At 37.1% G+C, this 20,785-nt stretch overlaps 1 protein-coding gene across 9 annotated transcripts in view; it reads right to left on the bottom strand.

Moving 5' to 3' along the window:
- ATP2B1 (ATPase plasma membrane Ca2+ transporting 1) overlaps positions 1 to 20,785 on the bottom strand; it is a 128,188-nt gene that overhangs the window by 17,540 nt on the left and 89,863 nt on the right. For 8 of the 9 annotated variants that reach the window (XR_003914539.1, XR_003914540.1, XR_003914541.1 and 5 more), the window contains 6 exons: positions 19,284 to 19,526; positions 17,694 to 17,935; positions 14,863 to 15,100; positions 10,273 to 10,452; positions 9,565 to 9,652; positions 8,850 to 8,956 (listed from right to left, as the gene is read on the bottom strand). Coding sequence is in view for 6 of the 9 variants with exons in the window: in XM_029954925.1 (XP_029810785.1) it covers positions 8,850 to 8,956; positions 9,565 to 9,652; positions 10,273 to 10,452; positions 14,863 to 15,100; positions 17,694 to 17,935; positions 19,284 to 19,526 (1,098 nt within the window). In the remaining 3 variants the exon portion in view is untranslated. The remainder of the gene's footprint in view (positions 1 to 8,849; positions 8,957 to 9,564; positions 9,653 to 10,272; positions 10,453 to 14,862; positions 15,101 to 17,693; positions 17,936 to 19,283; positions 19,527 to 20,785) is intronic. The other variant, XM_029954921.1, reaches the window with a different exon arrangement.

Here is a 20,785-nt window from a genome sequence, read left to right as displayed (position 1 = left end):
CGTGGGGCTCGAACTCACAAACTGCGAGACCATGACCTGAGCTAAAGTTGGACACTTAACCAACTCAACCACCCAGGTGCCCCTCAGTTGTGCATTTATGATTTAGGCACTTTTCTGTGTGTGTGTCTGTGTTACATGTTAATAACAAATTTCAAAGAAAAGGCACCTAGATCCTCAAGGCCTCTTCCTAACTCCATGCAAACAAGTGACAATTTGCCAAGCCCTCTGACCTGCTAATTTATTAGAGAAGGTATGACAAAAACGGTCCAGATTGAAGGGTACCAAGCACTGCTGAATATAGGGGTGCTATTCTGAAAAAAAAAGAAAAAAAGAGGCTAGGGGCAACTCTGTTTATTGAGTGGTAAGACCACTACCCTTTTTTCTCTACTTGCTTCCCAGTACACAAGTATTAAGGATTGCCTTCTAGGTACAGATTTGATGATTATTTTCTGGTAAATCTTAAGAGAAAAGACCTAAAAATACAATTCAACGTACCCTAAGAAAGTAAAATGGCCAAGGCCAGACCACTTTACTGAGAGGCTTCTGGTTGACAAATCCCATGCACAGGCCCTAGGCTTTCTAGCTTTCCACGGGTAAACACCCAGAGACAACTGAGAGCACCTGACATCTGAGGAAAGACTAATTTAAAAGACAGAGACTAAACCAAAAGGCAAATGGAGACACCCAGTTTCTGCAGAGACAAAAACTTATTTCAAAAAGTCAAATCCTTAGAGAGGTACATCAAGGTAACATGAATAGGATGCTAAAGCAAGAATGAAAACTTAGCGAACCAAAAACAACTCTTGGAAATTAAAGTATAATATGATCACAGACATGATTTAAAAAAACCCCAAAACTAAAACAAAACAGAAACTGAGGAAGTATGCCTGAAAATAAAGCAAGAAGACAAAGATATGATAAAAAAAAAAAAAAAAGACAAGATAGTAAGTCCAAGCAGTTCAAGAACTAGGAAAGAAAGAAGGTAGGTATTCCAAAAGAAGAAACAGTGGAGATGAAATAAGACTAGTATAAGAAAATTTCACAAAATTGAAGAAAATGAGTTTATTTCAGAGTAGAAAGTCATTCCATGACAAAAAAAATTACATTTCAGGAGACTGGAAACTAAGAAAAAATGTATATATCTCTAGAAAGGGGAAAAAAAAACCTCACCCCAAAACAACACAAGAATTTCAAAATTCAAAATGGTTCCTAACAACAATAGAGGAACGAATTCAAAATTCTGAAACTAGACTTTTATACCAAGTCAGATTAAGAATAAAGAGAAAAGGGTAGAGATTTCAGTCATAAAAGTTACAAAAAAGTTCACCTCTAATGAGTTGTTCTTGGTCAGGAAGCTTTTGGAGAAGATATCATTACTATATGAGGGAGCAAACCAAAAACAGATGATGACATCGAGCCCAGGAAATACAAGACCCGACATGAGAGAGGAAAGGAAATTCTCAGGTATGGAGAAAACAAGGACAGCTGGGTGGTGGGGCCTAGCCAACAGTCCACATTCAAGCATGTCGGAAGATATGGGAGAGGAGATTCTAAGAAGGTAAAAATGTCAAACTGCCAGATGATTCTGACATAAAGGAAGGAGCATTTGATGATGAATTCATGTTAAGTACCAATGAAAAGCTAAGGTGAAATCTTTTTAAAAAGAAAGTCAATGAAAAAGACAATTTATAGAGAATACAGAAAGTTGTGAAATCATGTAAGAGTTATCAGTAGGCCACACGGCTCAGCTTGGATCAGCATTTCTGGTCACAATAAGGACTGTATGCTGAGAAATTATGATCTAATTCTCGGGAAAGAGTGACAGAATAGGTAGTGTGTATGTATGCAATTATGGAGGTGACAGTGGCGTGTGCCTGGAGAGCCCGTTAGAGTGCTACATCTGTATCTTCCTTAGCAAAAAGTCAATAGCTGGTGCTTTATATTAAGAAAACCACTGTGCCATTTAGATACATGGAGGAAACAACTACAGAAAATAAACAGCTAAAATAGTTGGTTTCCTTTTGTCAAAAAAAGGAGTCTAGTTCTTTTTGACAAAAGGAAACCAACTATTTTAGCTGTTAATAAAGATCAGGGCAGAAATAAACAATATGGAATCCAAAAAACCAGTTGAACAGATCAATGAAACCAAGAGTTGGTTTTTTGAAAAAATAAACAAAATTGATAAACCTCTAGCCAGCTCCTCAAGAAGAAAAGAGAGAGCACCCAAGTAGACAAAATCATGAATGAAAACGAGTCTATTACAACCAATCCCTCAGAAATACAAGCTATCATCAGAGATTACTATGAAAAATTATATGCCAACAAACTGGACAATCTAGAAGGAATGGACAAATTCCTAAACACACATGCACTACCAAAATTCAAACGGGAAGAGATAGAAAATTTAAACAGACCCATAACCAGTGAAGAAATCGAATCAGTTACCAAAAATCTCCCAACAAATAAGAGCCCAGGGCCAGATGGCTTCCCAGGGGAATTCTAGCAGACATTTAAAGCAGAGTTATTACCCATCCTTCTTAAGCTTTTCCAAAAAATAGAAATAGTTCAAGGAAAACTTCCAAACTCATTCTACAAAGCAAGCATCACTTTGATTCCCAAACCACACAGAGACCCAACAAAAAAGAGAATTACAGGCCAATATCCTTAATGAATACAGATGCAAAAATACTCAACAAGATACTAGCAAATTGAATTCAACAGCATATAAAAAGAACTATCCATCATGATCAAGTGGGATGGGATTCACCCCTGGGTGAACAGGGCTGGTTCAATATTCACAAAACCAATATTCGTAAAATGCGATATCACATTAACAAAAGAAAAGATAAAAACCATATGATCCTATAGATAGATGCAGAAAAAGCATTTGACAAAATCCAGCATCCTTTCTTAATACCGCCCTCGAGAAAGTCAAGATAGAAGGAACTTACTTAAGCATTATAAAAGCCATTTATGAAAAGCTCACAGCTAATATCCTCCATGGGGAAAAACTGAGATTTCCCCCTGAGATGTCAGGAACAGACAGGAGTGTCCACACTCACCACTGTTGTTTAACATAGTGCTGAAAGTCCTAGCATCAGCAATCAGACAACAAAAGGAAATAAAAGGCATCAGAATAGGCAAAGATGAAGTCAAACTTTCACTTTTCATAGATGACATGATACTCTACGTAGGAAACCCGATCGACTCCACCAGAAGCCTTCTAGAACTGATCACTGAATTCAGCGAAGTTGCAGGGTACAAAATCAATGTACAGAAATCGGTTGGATTTTTATACACCAATAATGAAGCAACAAAAAGAGAAATCAAGAAACTGATCCCATTCACAATTGCATGAAAAACCATAAAATACCTAGGAGTAAACCTAACCAAAGATGTAAAAGACCTGTGTGATGAAAACTATAGAAAAGTTATAAAATAAATTGAAGAAGACACAAAGAAATTAAAAAACATTCCATGCTCATGGATTGGAAGAATAAACATTGTTAAAATGTCACTATTACCCTAAGCAATCTACACATTCAGTGCAATCCCAATGATAATTGCACCAGCGTTCTTCTTAAAGCTAGACAAACTATCCTCAAATTCGTATGGAACCACAAGAGACCCCGAATAGCCAAAGTAATAAGAAAACCAAAATGGGAGGCATCACAATCCCAGACTTTAGCCTCTACTGCAAAGCTGTCATCATCAAGACAGTATGGTATTGGCATAAAAACAGACACAGAGAATAGAGAACCCAGAACCAGACCCACAAATGTAAGGCCAATTAATCTCTGACAAAGCAGGAAAGAGTATCTAATGGAAAAAACACAGCCTCTTTAGCAGGTGGTGCTGGGAGAACTGGACAGCAACATGCAGAAAAATGAAACTTTCTTACACCATACACAAAAATAAACTCAGAATGGATGAAGGACCTCAATGTGAGACAGGAAACCATCAAAACCCTAGAGGAGAAAGCAGGAAACAGCCTCCTTAACCTCAACCGCAGCAATTTCCTACTCGACACATCCCCAAAGGCAAGGGAATCAAGAGCAAAATTGAACTATTTCGACCTCATCAAGATAAAAACCTTCTGCATTGCAAAGGAAACAATCAAGAAAACTAATAGGCAACCGACAGAATGGGAAAAGATAGTTGCAAATGACATATCGGATAAAGGGCTAGTAACCAAAATCTACAAGGAACTCACCAAACTCCACACCTGAAAAATGAATAATCCAGTGAAGAAATGGGCAGAAGACATGAATAGACACTTCTCCAAAGAGGACATCCAGATGGCCAACAGACACATGAAACGATGCTCAGCGTCACTCATCATCAGGGAAATACAAATCAAAACCACACTGAGATACCACCTCACGTCAGTCAGAGTGGCTAAAATGAACAAATCAAGAGACTACAAATGCTGCCGAGGGTGTGGAGAGACGGGCACCCTCCTACACTGTTGGTGGCAATGTAAACTGGTGCAGCCCCTCTGGAAACCAGTGTGGAGATTCCTCAAAAAACTATCAGTACAACTCCCCCATGACCCAGCAATAGCCCTGCTGGGGATTTATCCAAGGGATACAGAAAGGCAGATGCATAGGAGCACATGTACCCCAGTGTTCATAACAGCAATGTCAACAATCACCAAATCATGGAAAGAGCCTAAATGTCCATCACCTGATGAGTGGATCAAGAAGATGTGGTATATATACACAATGGAATACTACATGGCAATGAGAAAGAATGAAATCTGGCCATTTGTAGCAAAGTGGATGGACCTCGAGGGTGTCATGCTAAGCAAAATAAGTCAGGCAGAGAAGGACAGATACCATATGTTTGCACTCATAGGTCTAACAGGAGAACAGGAGAAACCTAATGGAGGACCAGGGGGAGGGGAAGGGGGGAAAAAGAGTTAGAGGGAGGGAGGCAAATCATGACTCTTGAATACTGAAAATAAACTGAGGGCTGAAGGGGGAGGGGGAAAGGGGAAGGGGGTTGATGGTCATGGAGGAGGGCACTTATGAGGAAGACCAGTGGGTGTTATATGGAAACCAACTTGATAATAAACTATAAATAAAAAATTAAAAAAAATAAGAAAAGAAAACAGAACAAAGAATGAGCTGAAATAAGTAATACATGCTGGGGACCTAAGTAGTAAGTCTTATGAAATGATCTGACTTTTTAAATGCATATATTGTTTTGATAAATAAGCTTTTCTCAAAAATACTCAATAAGAAACAATCTTAATTTAAAATTCGAATCTCCAGGGGTGCCTGGGTAGCTGTCGGCTGAGTGTCCGACCTTGGCTCAGGTCATGATCTCGCAGCTTGTGAGTTTGAGTCCTGTGTCGGGCTCTATGCTGACAGCTCAGAGCCTGGAGCCTGCTTCAGATTCTGTGTCTCCCTCTCTCTCTGCCCCTAACCCACGTGCATTCTGTCTCTCTCAAAAATAAATAAACATTAAATTTTTTTTTAATTTAAATCTCTAGCTTCTAATCGGAGTATTTTACTTTGAATGTGTATTGTGTCTAACACATCTGCACCCCACAGGTTTTCCTGTTTTTCATCACCCCTGTCTTGTACAAATGCAAATCTCACCATTCCCTTGTTCATAATCCTTCAAAATTTAAAAAGTAATTTTGAGATGTTAATTGATGTCCAAATATAAATGAGTTCCACAGTCAAATACGTTTGGGAAACTTCCATCAGGAAAAGTTCAAGAGCTTTTTTTATGAGCTTCTCTGGGCTGTGTGCTACCATGTGTGTGAGTCTCCAACCTTTTTATTCCACTGGAAGTCTGCTTGGGAAGGGCTGGTCTACTGGATGAAAGAACAACTCTTTTTCTCAGCATTTAAGTCTCTTTGCAGGTGTCTCCAAGCAGCCTGGCTTCAGAGTCCATTACCTCCCAAGAGCACACCCTCTTTAGTCAAATGGAACTTCCTGCAGCTCACGGAGGGTCTCGGGGCTGTACTTCACCACCTCTTCTCTCTCCCTCTGCTCCAATGTCACTTCTTTCAGAACACCTTTCCTAGTCTCCCCAGGCCAAGGCTTCCTCCTCCAGGCATTCCATGGGTTGTGTCTGGGCTTCCACTGGTGCCACTATGCTCTGGTTATTTACTTCCCTGCCTGGAGAGCCTTCAGGAGGCAGCTACTTACCTCTAATGTTTCTGGACCAGGGTACTGAAAACAGCTTCTTAATGTTTGGAAAATAAACAAACAAATCCTTTATTAACCCTAAGTTTAAAAAGACAGTATTTTAATTACCTTAGGGAAAATTTTATTGCCAAAGATGTATTTGGTTATAGAAATACATCATGGTACTCAGACTTTGAGGACATAAATATTTGTATGTTATAAAAAACTGAATTTGGTAAGAATAATGTAATATAATAAAATAATATATTTTACATGTACCACAGAGGCTTGCAATGTCACTGAATCTATGCGGCGTGGCTAAATAGAAGAAAAAGACTTCTTTGCAAGCTAACAATATATATTTTTTAAATTTACATTTTATTTTTGAGAGACAGAGACAGAGCACAAGTGGAGGAGGGGCAGAGAGAGAATGAGACATAGAATTCAAAGCAGGCTCCAGGCTCTGAGCTGTCAGCACAGAGCCCTAGGTGAAGCTTGAACCCACAAACCATGAGATCATGACTTGAGCCAAAGTCGGACACCTAACCTGAGCCACCCAGTTGCCCCACAAGCTAATGTACTTAAGAGTCCTTTTGTAAATGTTACTTTATTGTTGAGAAATCTTTTAATGTTGACATTTCTAAATATCTCTATGTATAGCGTGTGTGTGTGTGTGTGTGTGTGTGTGTGGGGAGAGAGAGAGAGAGAGAGAGAGAGAGAGAGAGAGAATATACAGATAGTTTTCTAAAATGGCTATCTCTACCTGCAAAGTAAGAGACAACTTTAAAAAGGACTAATCAATAGCCACTTCTTATGGGTATGTATTAAAAACTCAGGCCACATAATTTTGTCTTCCAGTTTTAAAATAGAAGATTGAAAAACTGAATAAATACACGAAGTAAACTCAAGCTTGACTGGATAAAAGTGCTTTCAAGTTCAACACATTCTTCCTCTGTCTTTTTAAAATAGATTTAGATGTTTAATGTGCTAATTTAAAAAGAAAAAGTGGTACAATGGGTCTAAAACATTCCGGGCTTAAACAAAGTGGCTGCTGCCCTGTGTTTCTATCTGTAATACTATATTTACCTGCATGTTTTGAAAGCTCTTAGCATCTGCCTTAAACATTGAAGTTTTGGGAAGAAAGCTTTTTATTTTTTAAAATCACTGTATTTAAAAGCCTTGCTAGCCAGCTGGCCAGATGAAAGTAACAGTCAGAGTCCTGAAAGATGATCAAGAGCAGCAGAGTGGGGATCCTGGGTTCCTAAAGTGAACACTGATCCTATCTGCCCAAAGCCAACAGAATGGCACTTCAGTGTTCCTTCTCCCTTCAGCTACATTTCACACGTCTTCAGAAGTTCAGACAAATGTGCTGCCAACCCTACTCAGTTTGGAATAGGGTAGGAGGGGGCTCCTGGGGTTCACAGCTATTGGCTGAGAGCCCTTCACTCACAGAATTTCCTCTTTCCATCTCTCTCACACCTGTTGAAAAGCTGCTGCCATGGTGGTGGTTCTGCTAAACCCCTGTTTTAGCAGCAAAATATCAGGGGGACAAATTACACAGATAAACATTGGTACACATATATATCTGAAACCTGTAGGGCCAGACTATGTTTAACTTCAAGTCTCTTATATTTCAGAAAGATAATGAGATACAATACTTCCCATCACAAATTCCCCTGGGGGGGTAAGCTCTCCCCAAAAACTTTAGATCTATACAGTGACTATGAAGGTTCATATTAAGTGGGACAAATAACTTCCCGACATCGGTTTGGAGTAAGTTTGGGAATCAAATGAATCTGTTGCAAATTAAGCAAAGAAATTTCAGTTTTCAGATTTTTAGATTTGAGAATTGTGATTATGGACCTATATTTTTACAAAATGAAGTAAAATTAAAAATAGCATACAAGTTTTCTATAGTAATGAAAATACAAAGATTCATTCCAAAAGTGAAAAACTGGAAGAAATTGATTCAAAGATATGAAACAACCATACTCTGAGTTTCTCTTCAGATCGCATAAATCTTTCGCCTTTTACAAAGATTTAAAACAACTTAATTTTAATCCTTAAATATTTACGTAATATATATATTTCATGATGGCAATTTTACAGTAAATACTTCATCAGTACACTATTATTACTACGGAGAGATTATAAGAAAATAATAATGAAATGCTGAGATTTTATAGCACTTCAAATAATCAAACCTAAATCAAAGACCTGTGGAAAAGGCAAGTAGAGTTTTTCCAGTCGCAAGAGGATTCTAGCCATTATGTACGAAATGATTACATTTAGTGACGAACAGACATTTTCAGTTGAGTGAAAGATTCTCCAATCGTATTCTTAACTTACACACACAGACACACACCCCCAGCCACCCCCCCAGCCACCCCCTCCCTCTCTCATCTGTTCAGAGCCTGTGTCTTAAGAGGATTGTTGAAAGGTTCAGATCAGATGACTGGTGTTTATATATTTTGCAGAGTATAAGGCAAATGCATGATTTCACATCGGTTCAAGAGTTATCTTCCAGCCAGATTTCACTGCATCAAATAAATGTAATTACAAAGTACTGAGACTTATAAACGAATGTAGACACATACTTTGACTCAAACAAATCTTGAGGGGCAGTGTTTAAAATCAAGAGCAATTTAGTAACGAACAACTCAGCCAGTAAATTATATTTGAATACTTAAATAGGTAAGTTCCTACCATTGCAAATCCAACATCAGCTTTCTTTAGTGCTGGGCCATCATTTGTACCATCACCAGTTACAGCTACAACCTGGCGTTGTTCTGAGACAGTGCTGTCAATTATACCTGAAACAAAAGTAAATATTTGTGCTGTAAAAACACCCCCTTTAATTAATAAGGTGATTCTGCAGAGTACCTTGACCAGCTAGTTTTACAGACCTGAGGTTAAAAAGAAACAAACATACATAGAGAAATGAAAACTGCTGAGATGTTGAGCAAGGACCAAATCCAGAAACTGAGTTTACATTAGGAGCAATATCCTATTTTACTGAAGATAAACATAATTCACTGAAGGTGTGAAAAGGAAATGGATTTATGGGGCGCCTGGTGGCTTACGTGGTTAAGTGTCTGACTTTAGCTCAGGTCATGATCCCCGGTTCGTGAGCTCAAGCCTCACATTGGGCTCCGTGCTGACAGCTCAGAGCCTGGAGCTTGCTTTGGATTCTTTGTCCCCCTGCCGCCCCTCTCTGTTCCTCCCTTGATCAGGCTTTCTCTCTCTCTCAAAAGTAAATAAACATTAAAAAATTTTTTAAACAAGGAAATGTATTTAGATTTTATTGGAAAAGAACATCCTAGAATCAATAAATTTATTATTCAGTATATGTTACTATTTTTGGAAGCAGAACACATTTCTGTTACTATGATGTTGTGAAATAACTGTAAAACCTACTCACCTTTAACCAGTGTATGTTTGTCAGTAGGAGATGATCTTGCAAGTACTCGAAGCTTTGGCCAAATCTTGTCTATCCGCTCTTGCTCAATCTATAAATGTTTGTGACAGTTAAAATGTACCCAAATCTAGTTTTATAATTCCCCAATTAGCAATCTGGTATATGTATCAGTTCTCAAAAGTATGGTTAACAGACCAGGACCATCAGCAACTCTGGGGAACTTGTCAAAAATGCAAATATTTAAACAAGGCCCCATCTTATCAAATAGTCTGGGCTGGGGCCTAGCAATCAAAGTTTTTAAAAAGCTCGCTAGGTCACTGTGATGCATACTCAAAGCTTACTATATATATGAGATCAAAATTAAAAAAAAACTCCTTAATATAGTATAAAAAGCTTAGAGGAGTTTGAGGTGCTCTAAAATATGCTCTGTATCAACCTTTTCAAATTCCTCCTCCCAGACTCACTCACACATATACTTCTGAAATTGGCCTAGACTGAAAAAAAGAAGTGCTTTTTTTTGTCGCTTTATGACAAATTTCTAGTTCATGAGTCTCCTTTACTTCCTAAAATGTTAGTGTTTTTGTGCCTCAGGTGCAGGCTGCATTTATTCATGTGTGATACCTAGCACACAGTGCATATTCAATATGTTATTTGTTGAATTAAATTCCTAATATATGAAAAATTTATCAACATAAAACAAACAACCCTTACCTCTCCTTTTTCATTTCGTATTCTTCTGTTGAAATCTTTACCTTCTAGGCACAGAAAATCTTCCCCAGGATGTAAAATACCACATTTGGTAGCAATAGCCCGAGCGGTATTAATATTATCACCAGTGACCATCCGCACAGTAATTCCAGCCCTCTGACACTTCCTTATTGCCTCAGGTACCTGGTTTACACAGAAAAAGAATTCATATTACGAAAGAAAATGAGTATTTCCAGAGGAAAAAAAGCCCCACTGCATAATGGATTACTGCACAGTGTCACAAATAATGACAATTTAAATTTAATCTCAAGATATTCAATATTTCAATTGCTCCCAATAATCTCTTCTTTCCTTTTCTACCACCACAGTCCTAGTTCAGGCTTCATTTTCAGTTGTGATTATATTTTATGTTTACTTTATTTATTTACCAAAGGCTTCTTAAAATGCTCCCCTTCTCCAACCATTATGCAATTCTTTTATGGTTGGCTTTCTACCTTTCTCGGTTTACTGCCCAGACCACACCAGAGTAAAATGCTGTTGTGCTCTTGAGGGTATGGACTGCTCACTACCCTCCCCCTTATCTTTTAAGGATGATTTTACCTATCCTTGTAACTTCAACTGTTATGTATGTGCTAGTAACTTTCAAATCTACAGCTTTCTCCTACCTCATTGTGAGTGCTGGGTTCATAATTCCATCAGAAGTGGACACTGGAATTTGAGTGTCCAAAAAGGGGACCATGTTTCTTAAACCTATCTATCTAACAGAAATCGAAGGGTCATCATGACACCTTCCATCTCCCTTACCCTATCCGTCTTTAATGGACAAGGAGTCCTGTGGATTCTACCTCAAACCTTCCCTGCACCTTATCCCCCCTGCTTGGTATCCCTGTCTAACATTTGTTCCTCCTATAAAACATGTGTGTGATATACTTGACAGAATTTATTTTTCTAACAGATTTTCTTAAAATTATGTGACGATCCCTACTGTTATTCTACAAACCACAGAGTTCTTAGCATAACAGAGCATCACACTTGAGCCTCAGAATAGTTTTCAAGTTTTCTCTACTGCACTACTTGATGGATGAATAATCTATATGTTGTTTCTGTGTCTCTGCTTCTAGCAATTTTTTAGCCTTCAAAATCCTTCCTTGCTCTTCTCTAACCAGAAAATCCATACTATCCCTCCAGAGCAGAGGATGCAAATGCAAATGCCAACAGAGCTATGTGGGTAACATAAATGAGGAAAACACACTGAGAGTTACAAAGCCCAAACTAAAGAATGCCTAATGAGAGAGATTCGGCTCCAGCCTTTTTTTTTTCTATGGTGGAGTAATGTTGACAGAACCTACAACTTCAAGAGAAAACAGAAACCTACATTTGTGTATGCTTTCTCAATACATAATGGTTTAAACACACACACACACACACACACACACACACACACACACACAGAGTCCAAGGAAATTTGACTGAAGGCTAAATGTGGCCTGTAGGCTGACAGTTTAGGATTTGTATTATAAATACAGTTAAAATGTAATGTCTCTGGAAGCAGCTTTCATGGCTAATCTAGACAAAACTGTGTCTTTGTATAGTACAGACCTCTATTTATTAAAAAAAAAAAGTCAAAACTTTGAAAACCTTGGTTTGCTGTATAAACGTAAAATATATCTGGATATCTCACTGGAGATGAAAAAAATAACCCAAAACTGTCTACCCAAGCACTCACTGATTGGGTGCTATCCCGAGATCATTTGGAATAGGGGGATGATGAGTAAGAGGAAGAAACTGCTCTCAGGTTAAAACCATGTGGCAAATAATTATTTCAGAAGGAAAAACTAACGTTTATTGAAGGCCCACTAACCACATCAAATACATTCACTCAAGGCTCACAATTACCTCCACTTTTAGAGATAGGAAACTGAAGAGAAGCCAATTGTCCCACTTAAGTACCTATGCAAATGTAGTAAAGCTGGATTATTCTAGATACCTAATTCATCAAAATTCTCTGTATCAGAAATGCACAAGAATACCCACTCAGAGAAAGCTATTGTAGATCACACTGTCTCACCTTAGTCTGAAAGTATCCATCTCATTTGGTGACACCAAAAAAATTAAGTCCCACTTACATGTTTAAAAAAAGATGAAACTTTCCATCAACCTCAATGCCAAGAACATGACAACAGCCATATATTTTCCAAAGGGCAAAAGGTGTAGACATGTGATTTAATACTACATTTAGGTAAGATCTAAGCCATAAATCAATGTATAAACCTTTGGTTTCCTTTTGACCAAAGGTTGGCAAACATTATCCACCTGGATATTTCATAAGCATTTGAAACTCTAAAACTCCAAATGGAATTTATCTTGACTTCTAAATAGGTTGTTTCTGATTCTCTTACTCCCTGGTAGGACCATCTATCACTCACCCAGTTGTGCAAGCAGACTGTCCTCTATATGCCATCTAATTGCAGAGCTATATTTCCCCCAGATCTCTGGAAGCCCCTCATGCGGATGTCCCAGCCTAGGCCACTTTCAGGCTACAAGGTCCAAATGCCCACATGACATACATTTGGATGTTTCAGACACCTCAACAATGTCAAAAACAGTATACCCAAACCCAACAGATACATTCCTATTGGTTCTATCTCCGTGTACTTTGAAATCATCCCTTTCTTTTTATCTGCCCTGCTGCACTCTATGTTGTGCTTCTTGCCTGGAATCACTGCAATAATCTTCTGGCTTCCCTGATTCACCTCCTGTCTCTTACACAGTACTCCAAATAGTCTTTTAACAACACAAATCATGTCACTTCCCAGCCTGAATTACTTCCCACTGAGTTTTAGAATAAAATTCAGACAGGACCCTGACTGTCTTTAGAAGACCAGAGATAATCCTATCTGCCCCTTCTTGTTTACACTTCGGGCCATACTGGCCTCCTTTCTATCTGTGAAATAGTTAATACTTTCTCACCCTCAGGCCTCTCTGCATTTTTGGTTCCATTTGCTTGGAATATTCTTCTTATGGCTATTTAAATGGCTGGCTGACTTTCAGCCATCGGCTCTCAATTCAAATGTCCTATTAAGAGATTCTCAGTTACCGGTTTCATCACCCTGTGCATATCCTTTACAGCTCTTTTCACAGTAGTAATTGTCTTATCTGTTATCACCCTCCTAACTACCTCCATATGCCAGAATATAAAGCTTGAGGGTGGGGACCAAGCCTTATTCCTCACAGTGTAGATTTTCCCTTGGCATAATGTCCACGTATCTATTATTCTATTTGGTTGCCTACTTCTATAGAATACTAACTTCATGACAATTTTGTTTACTGCAGTATTTCTAGCCCCTAAAAAAAGTACTTGGTTCTACACATTGGGTGTTGCTGACAGTGAGGAGCCTGCTTGAGATTCTCTCTTACCCTCTCTTTCTCTGCCCCTCCCCTGCTCATATTCTCCCTCTCTCTCCCACCCTTCTCAAAATAAATAAAACTTCAAAAAAGAAATATTTTTAATATTGAAAAAATATATATATAGCAGAGTGGTCTTTCAAGTATATGTGTTTTAGACAAAGCCACAATTTAAGCATATAAGTTCTATGGTGTAGAGCTAACCTCTATATACCTTGATATTTTTCATCTGCCAAATTAGAGTAATAATTCATAGAGGTGAACATTAAATGAAAAAAATACATGTAAAGCAGTTGGCGTAGTATCTGGCACACAGTAAGAATTCAATATATTAGATGCTATTGCTTTAGACAAAGTTGGAGCTCATGTTATTTATGTGTTTATTCATTCCCACTCAAGAGAGACTTCTTTGAGGCTGGTGAATAGATCTCAAAAACCTTTATCTCTATAGTACCGTAGTATAGTGACTGGCTCATAGCAGTTTCTCAACAAAGTTTAAAATAAAAGGAAAAAACCCCCAAAATCTAGAGACGCATGTTGTCCACTATGGTTCTAAGAGGTTTTGATTCAAATTAAATAAAACTAGCCATACTTCAAAAACTCAGAAGTACCACATAGTGAGTGGCTACTGTGGCAAACAATATCTAGAAAACTTCTACCATCACAAGAAAGTTCTTTTGAGCAGTGGTGGTCTACAGCCTATGAAAAGAAATAATTTAATGCATCTATTATTTAACATAAATATGATTGGAAAAACCTACCCAGTTCAAGGTACTGTGTTGAGGTTATGGTGTTGTCAGTACATACAATCCCCAAGGGAAGCAGTCTAATTAAAAACTGCACACAAGGGGGCATCTGGTGGCTCAGTCGGTTAAGTATCTGACTCTTGATTTGGGCTCACGTCATGATCTCGTGGTTTTTGAGTTTAAGCCCTGCATCAGGCTCTGTGCTGACCAGGTGGAGCGTGCTTGGGATCTGTCCCTTTCTTTCTCTGCCCCTTCCCGCCATCTCTCTCTCACTCAAAATAAACCTACATCACAAGCACTATTTTTCCACTTTTTGGATTGACACAGAAAAAAATTAGAATCACAAACACCACGAAGGTTACTAGAAAAATGGCTGTAGTCAGTGCCTAGATGCCCTGGGGTTGAGAAATTCTGCACATGCAGAGCATGGAATGTTCACCACCTCAGGTCTCACAGGGTCTTCAATCCCCACAACAGCAATGCACGTAAGGCCGGTGACAATATCATTTTCGTTATCCCACTCGGGTTCTGGTTCTCCTGCTGGGAAATCTCGGAACGCAAGACATATGGTTCTCAAGCCTTCTGACGCCATCGGTTCAATCACTGTTTTTACAATATCATCACGGTCCCTTGGTCTGAACACTTTTGCCTCACCATTAGCACTCAAGATTTTGAAACACCTAAAAGGAAATGTTGAATCCAAACGTCAATGATTAACAAAAATAATGGTTAATGCCACATAAGTGAATGGGAAGGGCTAGAAATCATGGGATCTGACAACTGGAACTTAGAGAAATTACGTATGCTGCATTTCTAAGACGTAAATTACATCCACTTTTCACTCTCCCCTTTATTAAAACAGTTCTAAATGTTTATGGTTCTCATTTGATAGTTCTAAACTTTATCAGTTACTCTAGATATTCTCCAAACCTTCTCTTTGGGAAATGCAATGCTTTTACATTTTCACAAAGAACCCCTAATGGCAGAAGAGAATACACGATACACCTGTCTATTCTGGTACAGAATGAGGTATTAACTTTAACAACAAAATTCACAAGTATTCTTCTTTTAAAGTAAAAAGCCAAGTTCAATCAACCCCTTACCTGGGATGTTGTTTCATCACCTATATTGTTTTAACCATGAAAGAAAAAAAATAACTTGTTGTTAAAATAAGCATTCTATTGGAAAGAGAGATAATGCCAAAATAGTTTCAATTTCAGTGACACTAACTACAATCTTTTAATTATGTAGTAAATAAGGGTCATACTATGTACCTCCCTATTTAACGTTTATTTTTCATGACTCCTCTCTCTGCTCCTCTCCCTGGGTGGTACTCCTCCTCCTGTCCTAGGCAGGTGACTTTCAAATTTCACAGCTTCTGTTTTGATGGTTTCCAAACTCCATCACTGCTGAGGAACTCCATTTGGATGCTGTACCAACAATTTGAACCTACTGCATGCAAGTCTAAATGCTGCCTTTTCAGCATTAACAACAATGTCAGCCCGAATAATTTCAATGTAAATCTTAAATCTCACCTGAACACTTCCTTTTCCCTCACTACTTATATATTTTTGGCTCCTAAGTCTTCTCTGTTTGTCCTCATCAACAGTCTCCTGAATGGTGCCTCTCCTTTCTGTTCTCCCTGCTACTGTCTTCTTCTGGCTCTCACTTCGAGCTAGAGCTATTATAATAGCTTTTTAATTAATATGTCTCCAGTCCATCCTTTCTTTCCCCTCAACCCTCCTTACTTCCTGATATAAGAATGACTTTCAATCATGGATTGGATCATTCTACTACCTGATGATGGGAAATACACTCTAGTTACATCATCTGGCCCACTTCATTTTCGCTGCTCAGCCTAAGGTGTAACAGCCCCTGTAACAAATGTAAATAACACTGTAGGACTAGTTAGTTACTGTATACTTATAATCTATGAGACTCCAAGCTAGATGTTTCATATGCATCATTTTATTTCACTATTGTAGAGTTGGTGGTCAAAAAGCCTGATCAGTTTTGATTCGAAAATCTCCCCTGTACCACTTGTCTGGTATCCAGCAAGCCATGGATGAGACAGATTTCTAAACTTTCACACTGAAATCAGTTAACCAAGTGTACAGTAAAGGGAAGAAAGCTCTATGTGGACTGTGTGTCCAAAACCCCTTATTACCCAGCTGAACTATGCAGGTAGCTACCTCCCCAATATGGCCTGTGTATTCCTATCTCCTTTCCTCTGATGTGGCTTCCTTTCCCTTGATGCTCATACTTTATACCAAAACCTTTTCTAAAGTGCCACATTTCTGGAATAAAAGAAAAAGTTAATCCTACCTCTGAGATTTCTTAAAAAAAAAAATAATGAAGTGCCACATCTTTCATAAGAGTATGAGCTCATCTTAAAACTTTGTACCTGTCATATGCTGCCTTTTAAGTAATTTATTTACAGACTTGTCTCTTACTTGTTAGAATACAATCTGTCAGGTGTTCATTAAGATAATAACAGGATTATAATCTACACATAAGCAAATTAAAAGTAGAAGTATTTTAAATGTTATAATTTCAAATGAGCTCTAATTTTCCAAAGCTGCTCTTAAATTAAAAGTCTACTTCTCTACTGGGATAAGGAAACCAAAATAATTTCAACACCTGTAATAACATATAAACATTAGAGAAATTATACATAAAGGTGTAATGCCAAAAAATGCAACTACTGTTCTGTAAAAGGACATTAAAAAAGAAAGATAACCATTGAAAATGACAGGAGATATTTAAATATGACAATGCAGCAGCATAAATATGAAAACTCACTCTGATTGGAGAATTCTCAAGATCTAGTTTTAATGCTTTGCTGTTCTAAAAACGAATCTACAATTCATTCATCACATTTTTGAGTTCACTATCTACAATGCTGCATTGAAGACATAAATTTGAGTTTTTCTTCCCAGGAGGTTTTTATTTTTCATGATCCTCTATAACAATGGAATCAACATGTCTAAAAACAAAGAGCAAAGTTTACTTAATAAAGTCTACCAAATTGAAAGTAATGGGCACATTTCCCTAGAGCAAAATACTATGAAATAAAAGAAGCTGAAGTATATAAAAATGGCAGAATACCACGGGCAAGTATCTAGGTACCATTAAAATATATTAAAAAGCTCTGAGGTCCTACCAAATGCCTGATGTTCACAAAAAAAGGAAATAGCAACAATAGCAACACAGTAGGTATTCCATAAAGCAACTATAGTGAGCAATTTATTCATCTAAGCATTTTACTCTTACTTTTTCAGAATTATCTCAGATGCACCCTTGCTGAATATTCGAAAACTTCCATCTGAATTTTTCAGGACAGTACTCATGGACTTCCTAACAGAATTGAAGGTGTAGACTTTGTACAATGCTTCTTCTGGGATTTCATTTCTAACATCCTGATAATCTCGTTTTAAATCCAAAAGAAGTCCCAACAAGGCACATTCAGTTTTATTACCAACATGACGAGGTAATCCACCCTCTTTCTCTGGTGGCTATAAGAGAAAAAGGTTTAGAAGCTAGTATCATCTTGTTTCTCTGTGACAGTTGAATTTATAATGTAAAATAGAATGCGACATTCTAAAACAAAATTATATAGGAAACTTCTAATAATAGCAGCATTTCCAAGAGGGACACAAAGAGGTATGGTAGAAACGATCCCTGGGGCAAGAATGACATGGATTCCAATCTCAGCCCTGCCAGTTACTAGCTATGTGGATTTTTGGCAAGCTACCCCACTGCTATCGTCCTTGGCTTCAGCATCTGGAAAACAGGGACACTCACGACCCAAGAATTAAGTGAGATAAGGCATGTAAAGTTTACACTTGGTTCCTGACACATAGTGGGATTTAATAAATTTCAATTCCTTTCCTTTTCTCTTCCTGTTTTCATTGAATATTTACGTTAAAGAAATCAAAATACAGTCTTCTTTACAAGCTTTTTAACTTAAAATAAAAGTAATGCATTAAAATAGAGCACTGTTGCCATAACTATATTTAAAAACTTTACTTCCTTCATAATATCTTCACAAATACCACTTATAGAATTGTCACTGCGCTAATACGGGCAGATGTGATAGTCTTTACTTAACAATGGAAGAGAGTAAAGCTGGGACTTTTAGCTAGTAAAAGGCAAAGCTAGATCTAGAACCAGGATCCCATAGCTTTTCAGTATAATAATCTAATTCATGCATATCTTCACTAGACAACTTGCAATATTAATTTTGTTCATGGTCTTCCTCCATAAATCATTATAACACATCCCAATTCAAGCAATTTCAACTTTATGTTATAAATAAGACTTTTAACTTGCAAAGGTAAAAATGTCTTATTATAAGGCAGCACAAGGTCTAGAATTACTTTACTGAGTTAGTTTCAAAAGGTCTAAGGATGACCTCAGGGGTAGGATCTACTGAGAAAGCAAAGAGAGCACACGGCAAGCATATATAACAACATATTCAGCTGAAATCTGGCTTCAACATTTTCTCTAGAAAATTCTACAGTAAAATAATCTGGACTTTCACAACATAAGCATAGTAAGAATTTAAAATTAATAACTTGCTCTGGTTATAAGTCTTAACAGTTCTTAAACATGGGACATTCAAAACATAGGAGGAAAATACAAGTAGACAGAAGGTTTAAGTCCATCAACAGATCTTACTCATAATATAAAATTGTATGAAAGAAACTTACATTAACTGAATACAGACTTTTAAAAATGTAACATAATTCAGTTCTTCAATGGATATATAATAAGGGTAGGTCTGAAGAGCTACATATAGTCTAATTATTATACTTTAAAAAATTAATTTCATACATAAACTAATTATTTAAAAAACCTTACCAGTATTTTTGACGTATAAGCGCAATTCACAGAAATTCCTGTTACAAGATAGGACAAAATATTTGGTGGAATAGCTTCTGGTTCAGGAATCTTTTTATAATGTTTTTCATTTATGTAAGCTTGAACAACTGTCATTCTGTTCATTGTCAATGTCCCTGTTTTATCTGAACAAATAGCTGTAGCGTTTCCCATGGTTTCACATGCATCCAGATGCCTTACTAAGTTATTGTCTTTCATCATTTTCTATGGCGACAAAAAAAAAAAAAAAAAACCTAGATAAGCTACATACAAAACCAATCACCTCATTACACAAAATTGTAAAATGCTTTAAAATAAGAACAAAAACTCCCAGGTACATACAAATACACAGTACATAGTATAAACACCAACTGGAAGAATTTCAGTATACTTGACCTATTCAAATAAGCTAAAAGAGCATACCAGCTTTCTGTGGTTTCAATCTTTTTTTTTTTTTTTACCACTGCATAACATAATCTAGTAAATGAATACAGAAACCTGTACTCATATGCAAATCATGTGGCCTATGTGCCTCCAACAGCCTCTGTAAGTGTCTTTGCATTGTAACAGCAGTGGTGATTTGTACTCCCAAGTACAAAGGTACTTGCAGCATTGTAAAGGTGTATTACATTTAAGGATTAAGTCTCCTTATAATGTGGAAAACAAATCACCAAGGAAAAAATAGCTTTTAAAATACAGAGCTCGTGGACATGCAGTTGTCTTTTTTTTTTGATTCTGATAGATTGAGATAACATATCAAAACCCAATGAGTCATTTATCTTTTCCAAATGCTAGACGTCAGGCATTCTCATCCTTAGGATAATCTCCCCCTCTAATTTACAAGAACAAAAATATAGTTTCTAAAACACCGAGAGTTTTCACAGTAGCCCCAAAAGGCATTTAAATTAAAATGCTTGATAATTCATTCTCAAAAAATGAAGAATGGGTTAAAAACCACATAGAGCTGTTTTACCAAGTATGTTCTGTGACTGCTAACATGCAAGATATTGCAAAAACTGGTTCCTGGAAGAAATAAAAATGGGGAAGAAAAAGGTGTAACTCCCCAAATGAACTATGATTTGCATTAATATTGAAGATTAAAAAAATTAAGTTCTACAGTGAAAGAAAGGGGTTTCATTTTGCAAAGTATTGACAAAGGATCCATAAAGACTACATAACTCCGTAAAAAAGAGCAGTAATTGGTAACATTGGGCTAAACTTTAATAAAAGCTTAAAGAACAGTAGTTAAATTACTCATTTTTCTATTAAAGAAATGTAAATTCTGCCTACATCTTTTGATCTATTGAAAAATTAATGTTATTGGTGACTATTCAAAATGAACCGACAGTATTGATAAAATGATCAGTATCTAAAACTTTATTCCAATTATTTCAAAACATTAAAAAAAGTACAAATTATTACAATTTATTTTATCACTCTGAAACATTTACTATTTTATTTTTGAAATGAAAGATGTTAAATGG

The sequence above is a fragment of the Suricata suricatta genome, chromosome 10 (genome assembly GCF_006229205.1).
Source record: "Suricata suricatta isolate VVHF042 chromosome 10, meerkat_22Aug2017_6uvM2_HiC, whole genome shotgun sequence".
NCBI lineage: Eukaryota > Metazoa > Chordata > Mammalia > Carnivora > Herpestidae > Suricata > Suricata suricatta.
The sequence above is the reverse complement of the archived record's forward strand: the minus strand, read 5'-3'. Positions and strand labels throughout refer to the sequence as shown.